This window comes from Melitaea cinxia, chromosome Z (assembly GCF_905220565.1).
Source record: "Melitaea cinxia chromosome Z, ilMelCinx1.1, whole genome shotgun sequence".
NCBI lineage: Eukaryota > Metazoa > Arthropoda > Insecta > Lepidoptera > Nymphalidae > Melitaea > Melitaea cinxia.
This window is the reverse complement of record NC_059424.1, coordinates 12,740,975-12,754,197: the sequence shown is the minus strand read 5'-3', so window position 1 is coordinate 12,754,197 and position 13,223 is coordinate 12,740,975. Positions and strand designations below refer to the sequence as shown.

The 13,223-nt window shown below is 32.9% G+C and overlaps 1 protein-coding gene across 1 annotated transcript; it reads left to right on the top strand.

The window, feature by feature from the left end:
* The first annotated feature begins 929 nt into the window (after positions 1-929).
* LOC123668424 (phosphatidylserine lipase ABHD16A) lies at positions 930-11,366 on the top strand. The gene is made up of 9 exons (XM_045602156.1): positions 930-1,321; positions 2,634-2,687; positions 3,962-4,269; positions 4,358-4,518; positions 4,600-4,853; positions 4,982-5,146; positions 5,324-5,508; positions 5,597-5,795; positions 10,976-11,366. The coding sequence occupies exons 1-9, from the start codon at positions 1,244-1,246 to the stop codon at positions 11,069-11,071; spliced, it is 1,500 nt and encodes a 499-aa protein (XP_045458112.1). The 5' UTR covers positions 930-1,243; the 3' UTR covers positions 11,072-11,366.
* The last annotated feature ends 1,857 nt before the right edge of the window (positions 11,367-13,223 follow it).

Genomic DNA, 13,223 nt, shown 5'->3' with positions numbered 1-13,223 from the left:
CCTTTCTGGTCTGTCAGTCTGGAAGAGATCACTATCTAGTGATAAGACCGCCCGTTGCATGCGACGTAATTTTTTTCCCTTGAAGCTTTATTCTTATGTAATTGTTATATGTTACTGTATGCAATAAAGTTATTTATTGTTATTATTATTATTATTAAAACCAGTCAAGAGTGAGGCGGACTCACGCACAAAGGATTCCGTATAATTGACTAGTATATATATATATATCATAATTAACAAAAACATTTAGACATTTTTTTTGTCTAAATATTTATTTTATTTTAATTTTATTAAAATAAAAAAATAACTGAGTATTTTGTGAATATTTCAAGTGCCTTGTGCCCTTTCTGTTATCATTATTGATATTGAGCAAAAAAGGTAAAAAAAATCGCGTTTGTTGTATGGGTAACTGTCTACCTATTGCGGTTCTGGAGATACAGCCTGGTGACAAACAGAAGAACGGGCGGACGCATGGACGCACGACGGACGTACGAACGGACGGACGGACGGATGGACGGATGGACGGACGGACGGATGGACGGATGGACGGATGGACGGATGGACGGATGGACGGATGGACGGATGGACGGATGGACGGATGGACGGATGGACGGACGGACGGACGGACGGATGGACGGATGGACAGATAGCGAAGTCTTAGTAATAGCGAGCCGTTTTTATCATTTGAGTTCGGAAACCTAAAAAAGGTTAAAAGAATTTCATATTGTCATAATTATCTAGATTTAAAAAATGTGATACGAGAATTTTTCAAAAAGTACACTTTATCCCGACATCTGTCACGCACACAATAAAGTAATGGTACTCCTACTCTTTTCCTGCCCCAGCTGCCATAAACAATTCCGCTTGCTTACCTGTTCTTATTTTTTTTTTTTTTTTTGGGATTTTATGACCTGGTATCTATAACCTGTTCTTATGATCGTTGTTAAAGTTACAGGTACCTATTGATTTTTTCAATCGAATCATAGACAATTTAATCCGTAATTCAGTATCAGTATTCCTTTGGTATTCTTCTGTAATTGTAGTGGTCTACAGTTTGCGGTGTGGTTTGTAAAAGCAATTTCATTAAACTGCACAGAAACAAATGAAAAGTTTATAACTACAAAAAAATAATGCTAAATGCTACCTTTCTTGACATTTAAATTTCTATCAGTCTTGAATCAGTGTCGTGGTATCGTGTTTAAATTTCTACATACATAGAAGTTAACATATTGAAAAAATTAAAATGCTAAAATTAGTAATGGAATGTTTCTTTTCTCCTCGCTTATTCAGAATCTATGGACAAGGTCAAGGTCTGGATGTGGTAAGTAATTTTTTTTTATTTTGATAACAAATGAAGATGATATATTATAGTAACTTGATCGCCCTCTTCGTATAAATTGTTTTATTTAATGTATGATTGTAATAAATTTTGCAAATTTATTCATTCTAGTGTATATTTTCATACACATGAGTTTTATGCCAATTTTTTAAATTGAGCGATAGTACTAGTTATTGATTTTCACCCCGGGCTTCCCAACCCACTTATAGGTGATCAATACATTTGGTCATTGGCAAAGCGACGCATATTCCAGAAAACAAAACGAGACAACAGTAGTTATTGACTTTAAATATATATTTAAAACATAATTATATTCCTAAAATTGATTAATGCCTGGAATTGAAAAATTATAAATCCTTTATTCTGAAAGGGTTTTTATGGTTTTCATTTAAGTTTATTCAAGTAGTTTCAAATTAAATAAAATAATAGAAATTTATAATAGTTATAAATTGTGAAAACTAGCTGCCCGGACAGGTCTTTTTTTGTTGTAAAAGAGATATCCCTAGTTTGGTACCATGATAAGGAAACCAGGATCTGATGATGGGATCCCAGAGAAATCGAAGGAAACTCTCGAAAATCCGCATAATTTTTTACTGGGTGTACCAATTTTGATGATTTTTAATTTAATCGAAAGATGATGTTTATCATGTGGTCACATTTAAATTTCATCGAGATCTGATTACAACTTTTGGAGTAATCTTTGATAATGCATATTTACTTGACTATTATTTCGTCTACCTACATTGTATTACTTGTTATAACGATAATTGAAGTCGGTTTTTCTTTGTTTGCCTGCAAACACAATTATCTAAGATGAAGTAGTATATACTACATATAATCCTCCAATATTTTATTTACTCATTTTCAAATTTTTGCTTGAGTCACTAACATATGGTACGTAATATGGTATATTCTATGTTATGCTTCTCAGTGCTAACAAAAATCGATTCAACAATCTAAGAATAAACATTCACTTTCTCATTTTCTACCTACTTTTCTTTGTTGTTTTGAATGCTTGAGAAAAACTTACTTTTCTGCCACTTGTCTACTCATTAGATTTCTTTTGATAGAAATATTTAAAATATTTAATGTTGACTGTGGCATTATTCTTAGCAGAGCATTTACCCTAAACATAAAATCATAGACTCACTCTGACATTGGCAAATCCTCACGGAAGCCATTATACAAGAAGAAGAAGAAGAAGACTGTGGCATCTAATGTAAAAACATTATATTATGTCAATTTTGTGTATAAGTAATGAGGGTACACAAAACTAATGCTGTAAATTTTTCAGGGCATTTACGAACCTTTGGGGCCAGAGAATTTTGCCAACAAGATTATATCTACAGTAAGATATTTCTGTACATTAATTCCTGTATGACTGTTTGTTTACTTTAAACATAGATATAGTAAAAAAAGGTAGATAATGCGCGGCCTTTGTTGTTAGTGAAGCCACAAAACTCGGCTCCTTCAAGTAAACACACGCGCTCACGCACACATATACATCAAACTACGCTCATTTTCGTTAGTATGTCACGAGGCTTCGTACAGTAACTTTGCTTATAAAATGCCGTCTTGTGTGATTAAATGGTGCAAAAACAATACCAAAGTAAACAAAAAATCTGAAGGAATATCGTTTCAGACGTAAGTACACATAAAACTTTAAATTTATTGTTATTCCAAAATAATATTGAAGTTATTCGGAACTTATAATTTCAATGTCACGAAATGACGTACCACGGGAGTGTTGCCAGTAGTTCTTTTTTTCAATACCCCAAAATGTGGGTAAGTAAATTGTACGCAATCAGAAAAATAATTAAGTAAAAAGTAGACATAGTTATTGTTTTTTTTTTTCTCGTGTTATTTTATGTTACATAAATTGAAAATAAAAAAATCAAAATATATTTATGAATTATTAACTCGTTTGTTTTATGTTTTAACTTTTTACAATTTTTGAGTAAACTAGGTACCCATATTTTACTATCAAATTTCATGGTTTTAGGTTTCCAACGAATATTTTAATAAGAGGTGAATGGGTAGCGGCTGTAAGACTGAGAAAATGACCACGATTATGCTGGCCATCCGCATAAAGTCAATTTAATACGATTAGTGATTGAAAAATATTTGAACATAAGACTACATCATATTAGTAAAATGCAAACAATGACGATGACTCTGAGTTCTAAGCGACAAAAATTTTAAAAACTTATATAACATAAAGGATTCTAGGTTTAAGAAAAATAGTTAAAAAAATCCGACTGCAAACTGAAAAGAGATAAACAAAGGGGATAGGAAGTGTCCATTCATACGATTATCTTACGAATATATTTTTTTTATTATTCTACCGATTTTTTGTTTTATTTTTAGTAAATTTATTTAAAACTATAAACAGGTTTTTATTTTCACATACCCATTTTACCTATATTAAATTAATTGTTTAATAAAAATTTTAGGGACTTTTTTTAAAAGGTGTCAACACTTCACTCACTCACACATCTTTAAAAAAGTGGCTTCAGTTTTCTGTTCTAGGTGCGTTATCTACCTTTTTTTACTTGATCTATGACTTTAAATTAAATATGTTAATATTGTATTATATTTTGTCATTGGTGTTATCTTTTTCAGGCACGAACAGTATTCAATGTTAGTATTTACACATCACCATTTATTTGTATGTATATATATAAAAGAGGATTTTTGTCATGGGATGAAGCTCGGTTTCTGACATGTGTCTTTGGGGGCCTCGGATGCTTTTTAGCATTTACATACTTAATGAGAGCTATTGGCAGGGCTTGTAATCCCAAGTATGTTGAATTTCTGAATAACATCAATACACCAAGCGACGATCACAGGGCTTACCTTGAAAGAATTAGAAAATATGATTTTGAATTTTATGCTTGGGCTCCTTCGTATAAAATGGAGCAAATACCAAGGTGAATAATTCATAGGTATATTAAAATGTAAACAACTAAGGTTTTGCAGATATGTGTAAATATTAAATGTTTTTATTAACTTTTACAGCTCAACTTATCTTGAGAACAAGCTATTTAGCAAATGTGCTAATCCAGACTTACCATACTATCAGAAGGTTACCATACAACTTCTGGCTTATATTGCTATACATACATTTGCCCTACGCCTCATCTATCCAGGCACACTTTCCCTTATCCAGAACATGCTATGTAAGTTTGTCATGATAATAAACTTTCATAACTAATTGATTTATTAACACAATTTTTCGTACGCAAATTTTATTGTTTCAGGGTTGTCTCTTGCTGAAGGGAGAGCACACCTTGTGGAAATGTATAATGGAAAAAGAGCTAAGATAATAACAGCTGATGGCAATGCTATTGATACTATGTTTGTAGATAATAGGCTTGATTCATCAAAAGGAAATATTCTTGTTATTTGTAGTGAGGGAAATTCAGGTTTTTGTGAAATTGGAATAATGACTACTCCAATTAAGGCAGGATATTCAGCGCTTGGGTGGAACCATCCAGGATTTGCAGAAAGTACTGTAAGTTTTTACATTGACAAAGTGTTAATTTAGACTAGGAAATGCAAATGGGATTCCATTTAAGTGCATGTTATTCCACTATTAACAGGCAATATTAACCTTTTGATAATATCATTATTTGGTTTTAGGGCACTCCTTATCCTCGACAAGAACAGAACGCTATTGATGCTGTTATACAATATGCCATTAATGAGTTGGAATTTGAGGTTGAAGAAATTGTTCTTTTTGGTTGGAGCATTGGAGGCTATGCATCCACCTGGGCAGCTATTAATTACCCAGATATCAGAGGAATGGTGAGCTAGTTTTAGCATATTGAACATTTAAATGAACTACTTAATACATAATTTTTTCTAAAATATATTGCGGAAGAGTAGCAACAGAACTTATTTATCAATAATTGAGATGTAGTTCTAACGTTGCAGATTTTACCAATAAAGACCTTAATATTTCATCTAATATTTTATTTTTAGATTTTAGATGCTTGTTTTGATGACCTCTTGCCATTGGCTCAAAACCAAATGCCAAAATCATGGAAATTATTGGTAAAAGAAATAGTACGGTCCTTTGTGAACCTAAATATTGCTGAAATGCTGGAAAAATATCATGGACCCATACAGTTAGTGCGACGAACTGAAGACGAAGTTATCTGTATAAAGTACATAAAGTTTTATCTTACGAATTTTATTTGCAGCTTTAATAATTTTTAATTAAGTTTACCCTATATAAATATTACATATTTTTAGACCAAACCAACTGGCATCAAATCGTGGTAATTTTCTGCTGATTGCAATATTAAAACAAAGACACCCTGAGTTATTTGAAGAGGAGTCAGATAAGCCTATAATGGAAATACTGGAGACATGCATTGCTTTATCAGATCAGCAACGTATTGTCATGTCTTGTGGAGAGCTGCCTCAAATCAAACGCAAGATTCTGCCAATGGTGAGATTGTAAAATTAATCTTTTATTAAATAAAATATATGCTATTAATATGTACCTATGTAATAGAAGGTTTTACACCCGAGTCAACCATCAGACCTCGGGGTGGGCGGGCAACGTGAACTATGAAAACTTATGTGGCTAACAAGGCTTAAAGAATTCAATGGAAATGCTTTATCCAACTAAAGTTTGTAGGGCTATCAAATAAAATGTAATTTCTCAAGAACTTCTCAACCGCAAAACATAAAAGGGCTGAAGGCATAGTCACTACAAAGGGCAGAACAAATTTCAATACCACACAACATAGAACATACTTCCTTGCAAGTGAGGAACAGAGCATAACTAAAATACAAACAGTACTCGATTTTCCACCTAATAACCTACATCCACAGAAAGTTTTACAATACTTACAAATATTAACTGAAACTAAAGACATCCCCGTAGAAAAACAGTTAATTTTACCTAAAGCTAAAATAAACAAACGTTACAAACCTAAATAATAGTCTACGCAAAATATGCAACATATTAGGTCTTTACCTATGAAATTGCCTTTTCGTCGTACTGGCTATTTTAAAACTAAAAAAAAAAAAATCGCTAGTAACTCGAATTTCAAATTATTTTTTTATTAAAAATATAGAATTTTTTCTGAATTCGTTTTGTTTACATCGCATTTGTACGTTTTTCGTCATCATGGATAAGTTAAAAAATTCGAGCGATTAAGTAGTATGAGTTCCGTCGTGGTAGCAAAGCGGTAGAAGTGGCACGCAAGATCAACAACGTTTACGGAGCCTACTAACGATCGTACCACCCGTTATTGGTTTGCTCGCTTTCGTTCCTGCAATTTGACCTAAGAAATGAACCACGTGGTCGGCCGAAAACGTTGGTCGACAATGACGAATTAAGGGCGATTGTGGGGGCTGATGATTCCCAAAATACAGCTGAATTAGCAGCAGCTTTCGAAGTAAGCACTAAAACAATATTTGTCCATTTGTGTCAAATTGGGAAGGTAAAGAAGCTCGACAAATAGGTGCCTCACGAATTGAATGAACGCCAGCGCATAATAAGCGTCGAGACGTGCTTTGCACTGCTCAACAGACATACAAATGAAGGAACGAAAAATGGGTTCTATTCGACAATCGCAAGCGCTCAACTAGTTGGTTAGATCCTAGTTCAGTATCCAAAAAATGCCCTTAACGAAAAATAACCCCTAAGAAACTGATGGTAACTATTTGGTGGTCTAGCGTCGGTGTAATTCATCACAGCTTCTTACCAAACGGCACGAGCATTACTGCAAGATGTGTACTGTGAAGAACTAAACACAATAATGGGGAACCTCGCGCGTTTCCAACCAGCTTTGGTCAATCGCTCGGCTCCGCTGCTCCTGCACGAGAACGCGGGACCTCATACTGCACAGCAGACGGTCTCCAAGTTACAAGATCTGGGGTTGGAAGTTGTCCGTTATCCACAGTACTTATCAGATCTTGCCCCTACAGACTTCCATGTTTTCAGAATTTGAATAACTTTTTGACGGGAAAAAATTCAACACCCGAGAGGCAGTACAAAATGCCTTTAAAGATTTTGTTGCCTCCCGTCCCGCAGAGTTCAAGAAAGGCGTCAATAAGCTACCACTACGTTGGCAAAAATGCATTGATTCCATGGGTAATTACTTTGAATAATAAAAATAAAAAATATAGAAAAAAATTGCGTTAACTTATTTCATAAAAAACGGTAATTTCATAGGTAAAAGACTTATTATTATAGGCAACTGCTAAAAAAATGTTTGAAGACAATAACCAAAGAACAAATAATTGTGTTTGCTCGCAAACGAAAAAAAAACCGACTTCAATTACATCGACAAGTAATACAAAGTAGATCGACGAAAAAATAGTCAAGCAACTACGCGTTATCAAAGATTACTCAAAAAGTAGTTATCAGATCTCGATAAAATTTATATGTGACCACATGATAAACATCAGCTTTCGATTAAATTAAAAATTATCAAAATCGGTACACCCAGTAAAAAGTTATTACGGATTTTCGAGAGTTTCCCTTGATTTCTCTGGGATCCCATCATCAGATCCTGGTTTTCTTATCACGGTACCAAACTAGGGATATCCCCTTTCCAACAAAAACAGAATTATCAAAATCGGTATATCCAGTAGAAAGTTATGCGGTATAATACAACGTAGGTCGACGAAAAAAGCGTCAAGTAAAAACGCATTATTAGATATAACTTGAAAAGTATTTGTTAGATCTCAAATAAATTTAAATGGGACCAATTGGCACACACCACCTTTCGATTAAAACAAAATTTGTCGAAATCGGTCTACCCTGTCCAAAGTTCTGATGTAACATACATTAAAAAAAAATACAGTCGAATTGAGAACCTCCTCCTTTTTTGGAAGTCGGTTAAAAAAGATTTAGAACAACTAATAGAGATAGAAAGAGGAAATCAGAGGAATCAATACAAATAGTAAAACACACACAACAAAATGAGGAAAATTAGAGACAAACTATACAGAATACCCAATATACAAAGTGAAAATGATCATAATAATAAAGCTGAAATCTTCAAACAAAGAATCAAAACAATAACAGGAAGAATAAAAAGATACGATGAAATGAATACAGAAAAGAACAGAATAAATAATTTGGCGAAAACTAACATAGACTATACACAGAATCCTGGGAGGCAATACCACCAAAGAAATGAAAATAGTGAGTAAAGTAACCGTAGAAGAATTCTAGAAATCAATGTGTTCAAACCCTCAAAACTACAACAAGGAAGCTACTGAGATTTAAGAAATAGAAACAATGTCAAGCGAAGTAAATACAGTAGATTTAGAAAAGATGGCAGAAAACCAAGTCAAATTTGCCTTACTTAGAATGCTCGGGTGAAAAATCACCGGGACTAGATGAAATTCAAAATTATTACAAAGAATATTTGACTAGCATACACAAATACTTGGCTTCATTGTTTACAAATATAGTATCAGGAATAGACTGTTAGAAGATTGGTTCACGACAAGTAAAGTCATACTGGTACCTAAAAATGAAAATACTGAAGACCCGAAAATTTTAAGACCTATGGTGTGGTTATTGAATATATATTCTATGTTAGCGAACGTTTTATATAGCCACGGCCACGAAAACAACATAATGTCAGAAGAACAAAGGGGATGTCTTCGCGAAGTCAAAGGTTGTAAAGATCATCTAATAGATTATACATATTAGAGGATGCAAGCACTCCCAAAAGAAAATCCAGTGTGGCATGCATAGATTATCAAAAGGCTTTTGTTAGTGTTTATTACGATTGGCTTTATAAGCTACTTGATGTCTATAGATGTCAACTTATGATTAAGAGATTTCTTTTTGAGCCATACCGTTAGGGCGATTCACCGTTATTGTTTTGCTTAGCATTAAACCTCCTTTCATTCGTGGATGATCTTAAAGTATATTCAAACAATCTCTATCTTTATCTATGCAAACAGTCTCGCCACAAGACTCAATGAATTCTCAAAGATAGCATTAAAAATGAGAATGCGCGAGAGAACAAAAGTAACCAACATAACCAGCATTGCAGGTGTACGCTCGATGAGGATTGCAGAAAACCGGGATATGTAGTGCGAACTTGGGAAGGCCTATCTCCAGCAGTGGACTACAATAGGCTGAACTAACTGACAAATATCTAGGGTTTCCTGAATCTGGAAAAATAGAACATAGTGTCATTAGAGAACGGATATCCAGTTAATATTTAAAAATAGCTAAAAAGCTACTTAACACAGTGTGTGCTATTATGCAAATTCGCAAAATCTTATCAAAGGTATAAAAACGTACGCTGTTCTTGTTCTTTTTTACTCTTTTGGAAAAGAGCCGTCAAATCTAGAAAACTGTGACTATAAAAACGCATCAACATAAAGCAGAAGTAGAAAGACAGTACTGTACAATATAGCAGCGAAGAAGAGGGTTACTAAATGTGGAGTATATGTACAAAGCACAAATGAGTTAAATACATGCAATATCAACAAGGAGAAAGCGATCATCTAATCAAAACAATAGTAAAGCATGATACAAGCAGAGATAAATATTCTATAATGAAGGAAGCACAAGAAATAGAAAGAGAACTACATCTACCAAGGAAATGTACAAACAGACGAAAAAAATATATTGTAAAAAGGCATAACGAAGTATAGAGAAACAAATTGGTACACGGACAATTTCCTAAAAAAAATGTTAGATCAGGGTAACATTGAGAAGAAATTTTCTTTCAAATGGATTATAAAAAAGCAGATATCTCCAAGTGTTGAGTTTTCGATATTTGCAATACAAGACCAAGAAGTTGACTGCTGTGTGTTACAGCAGTAAAGAATATAACCACCCCATCTTTTCCCGTGAGTGTCGTACAAGACGACTAAGGGATAACACAGCTCCACTACCACATTGGAAGTTAAAAAGCCGACCGATGGCGGGATAACCATCCAACTGCTGGCTTTCAAATACACAGACCGAAGACGGGCAGCAGCATCTTCGGTGCGGCAAAGCCAGCCCTGCGGTCACCAACCTGTCTGCCCAGCGTGGTGACTATGGGCAAAACACACGAGTTCGCGGCATTTTTGACGCAAACTTGGGGATGTCTATGTCCAGCAGTGGACTGCGATAAGCTAAAGTGACGATGTTGGTGATGGCCAAGCAGTAATGACACGACAACACCAACGTGACATAAATAATGAGCCAGTAGAAGGACAGTGGCGATTATGTGCGACCAAAGATGAGTCCACTCAGCACACAAAATCTGGATATGAAAGTTTGGTAGGGACCTATTACGCGAAACGACGTAATGACCTTGTCCATTACCCATATTGGTGTCTGATCCGACAGTATAAAAATAAAGTTTCTAACTTATGATGGAAGAAAACGCATCCAACCATCCAACATTGACATTTTACTAAGACGACGAAGAATTAGAGAAAGGAGAAGCGCGCAACGTGCGCCTAAAGAGTAGGTGGAACATAATTACGAGACGAGGCGTTTATTTAGACCTACATATATGAAGGTGTTTACCGACCAACGATATACAATTACTACTACAAATGTTTTTTTTTTTTTTTGTAAATGCAATTTTTTCTTCTTATGTGCTTATTCACTTGAGAGATTGTATCTCTATAATCGATTTGTTTCTCTAGATTTCCAGGTATATGCGCGATTTTCGGTCAACACATTGCACACCATTGCCGGAAGACCATTTCACATCGATAATGGAAGTGATTATTAATCGTTAAAATATTTAATCAATTGTTTAGAATATTTATCTTCTTTTATTACTACTATTTTAACAGGGAGCTATTATAAACGTATAATATAAATGTTATAAGAACAAAAATATGCTAATTAAATCATTTCTGAATAAGACCTATTTAAATTTATATTTATGTAGTAGAAAGTCTTATCACAGTAATAATATGCTTTATTTAAACAATGAATGTTTAGTGGTATTGCTCATATTCAAATACTATATTGGTGTGTAGTTACTCAATTGTTGTCAATACATGTTTAATCAATGTAGTAATTAAGATACTGTGGATTATTGTCATTAATGTGAATTTTAATGATATAAATGTGTTAATGGTCTAGGGAAACTTAAAGAATACATAAAACGATATTGGACTCTATAATTTTCTGTGGTGGTATAACAATAATTTGCTCATTGATATTATCTATTGTTTAAGAATCTACCTTCGTAAATTTCAATATTATTCCAAATTACTATTTGAACCTATTTATTAAATTTTCTATTTTAATATAATTTATTGTATAATGGTCATGGTGTAAGAAAAATAAAGTATTCTTCAAATATATTGAATATTATTTACATCCTTCGTTTTAAATATTTTTATCAAACTTAAACCATTAACGTAAGTATGTTTTTAGTCAACTGAAATGTAACGTTTTAAAAATTTATAAATTAGCATGTCAAAAATATGAAATACTGCACCCTTTCACTGTGTTTCGTTTATTTAATATAAGATAAATCGTACTCCTTTACTTGTTTAATTTATAACGTCTATGATACAAAGTAACTATCATTCGCCCGTCTTCGGTATTTTAACACTGTCGAAGTAACTGATATCCCCAACATAGGAGTAAATCCTAGTGGGGGGTTTTGAGCGAAGCGTTTATTTATTTTTATATCCGTCCACTTATGATGTAAGAAATAATTAGTTCCTTGCGAAATTTGCTATTTTGACTATTGAAAGCCATTACTCTAAAGAAGAGAAGCTTTTTTTTCCAATTTCAAAGTCCTTAAACTGTATACCTACTTTTATTTTCTTTTCTTGTCTGTAATTAGTGATCGTGGACAAAACACATACCGTCTAGATAGACGTGATTAATGTTAATGACACCTACTGATGCTGACTACAAGATAATAATAAATATTTTTAGAAGCCTGTTTGTGTTTTCAATAATTCAATTTGTTCAACTGTTTGTGTTGTTTATCTAAAAATAGTTAGTTTCTTGAACTGTAAAGTAAGAAAGAGTGATGATAAAATAATAGATAATCCTACTTAAAACTCTTTCCATAAATTTGAAAGAGTTATTTCAATATATCCTAGGTCATCTTGTACGTCGTTTCTTATTAAAAACATTTCGTAAGTTTAACTATATAACTGTACCTATTTACTAATTTTTATGCGATATAAAGAATAAATCACGTCATCATCATCAATAAGAAGAAACCATTTTTATTCAGGTAATTTGTATGTAGGTATGTATCTATTACACATAAGAGCAATTCTACACCTAATCAAGAATTAAGCTATATATAACTCGCTGACCCGGCGAACTTCGTATCGCCTAACAGTGACTTTTAAGTATTATCACAAATCTTTTGTATGGGAGTATAGAAAAGTGTTGTTTTTAGACTTTTTCAGGAACTTTAATTTTTTTTTTTTTAATTTTTCTCTCCGTAAGAACCATCCTCGTACTTCAAGGAATATTTTAAAAAAAGAATTAGCGAAATCGGTCCAACCGTTCTCGAGTTTTGCGCTTAGCAACACATTCAGCGATTCATTTTTATATTATAGATATGTATCCATATATAACAAAATCCATAAAGAATTTAATTCATGGCTTTTTTATACAAAGTATAGAACAAATTACTATGTACTCATCAATACTAAATACAAAACGGTAACGATACACGGATTTGTGTGCTTCATATATCTTGATACTTTAATAAAATTTGTATTCAATGTTATATTCTTACAAATTAATCTTATCTTGTTATATTTTTACTCATTAAACATTATTTTTGTCCTTTTTTGTTAGTATCAAAAGGTTTAGAAAATAACTTAAAACATACAAATATTATATAATAAAATCACAGTTTTTAAACAAAAATTAAGTTAAAGTATATATATTTTTTTAGCATTT

Excerpts from the sequence above, each read along its gene's own strand:
- LOC123668424 (XM_045602156.1), top strand. The coding sequence starts at position 1,244 with ATGCTAAAATTAGTAATGGAATGTTTCTTTTCTCCTCGCTTATTCAGA. Across the intron at positions 4,519-4,599 it reads CCTTATCCAGAACATGCTAT|GGTTGTCTCTTGCTGAAGGG; the intron begins GTAAGTTTGTCA and ends TTATTGTTTCAG. Across the intron at positions 5,147-5,323 it reads ACCCAGATATCAGAGGAATG|ATTTTAGATGCTTGTTTTGA; the intron begins GTGAGCTAGTTT and ends TTTTATTTTTAG.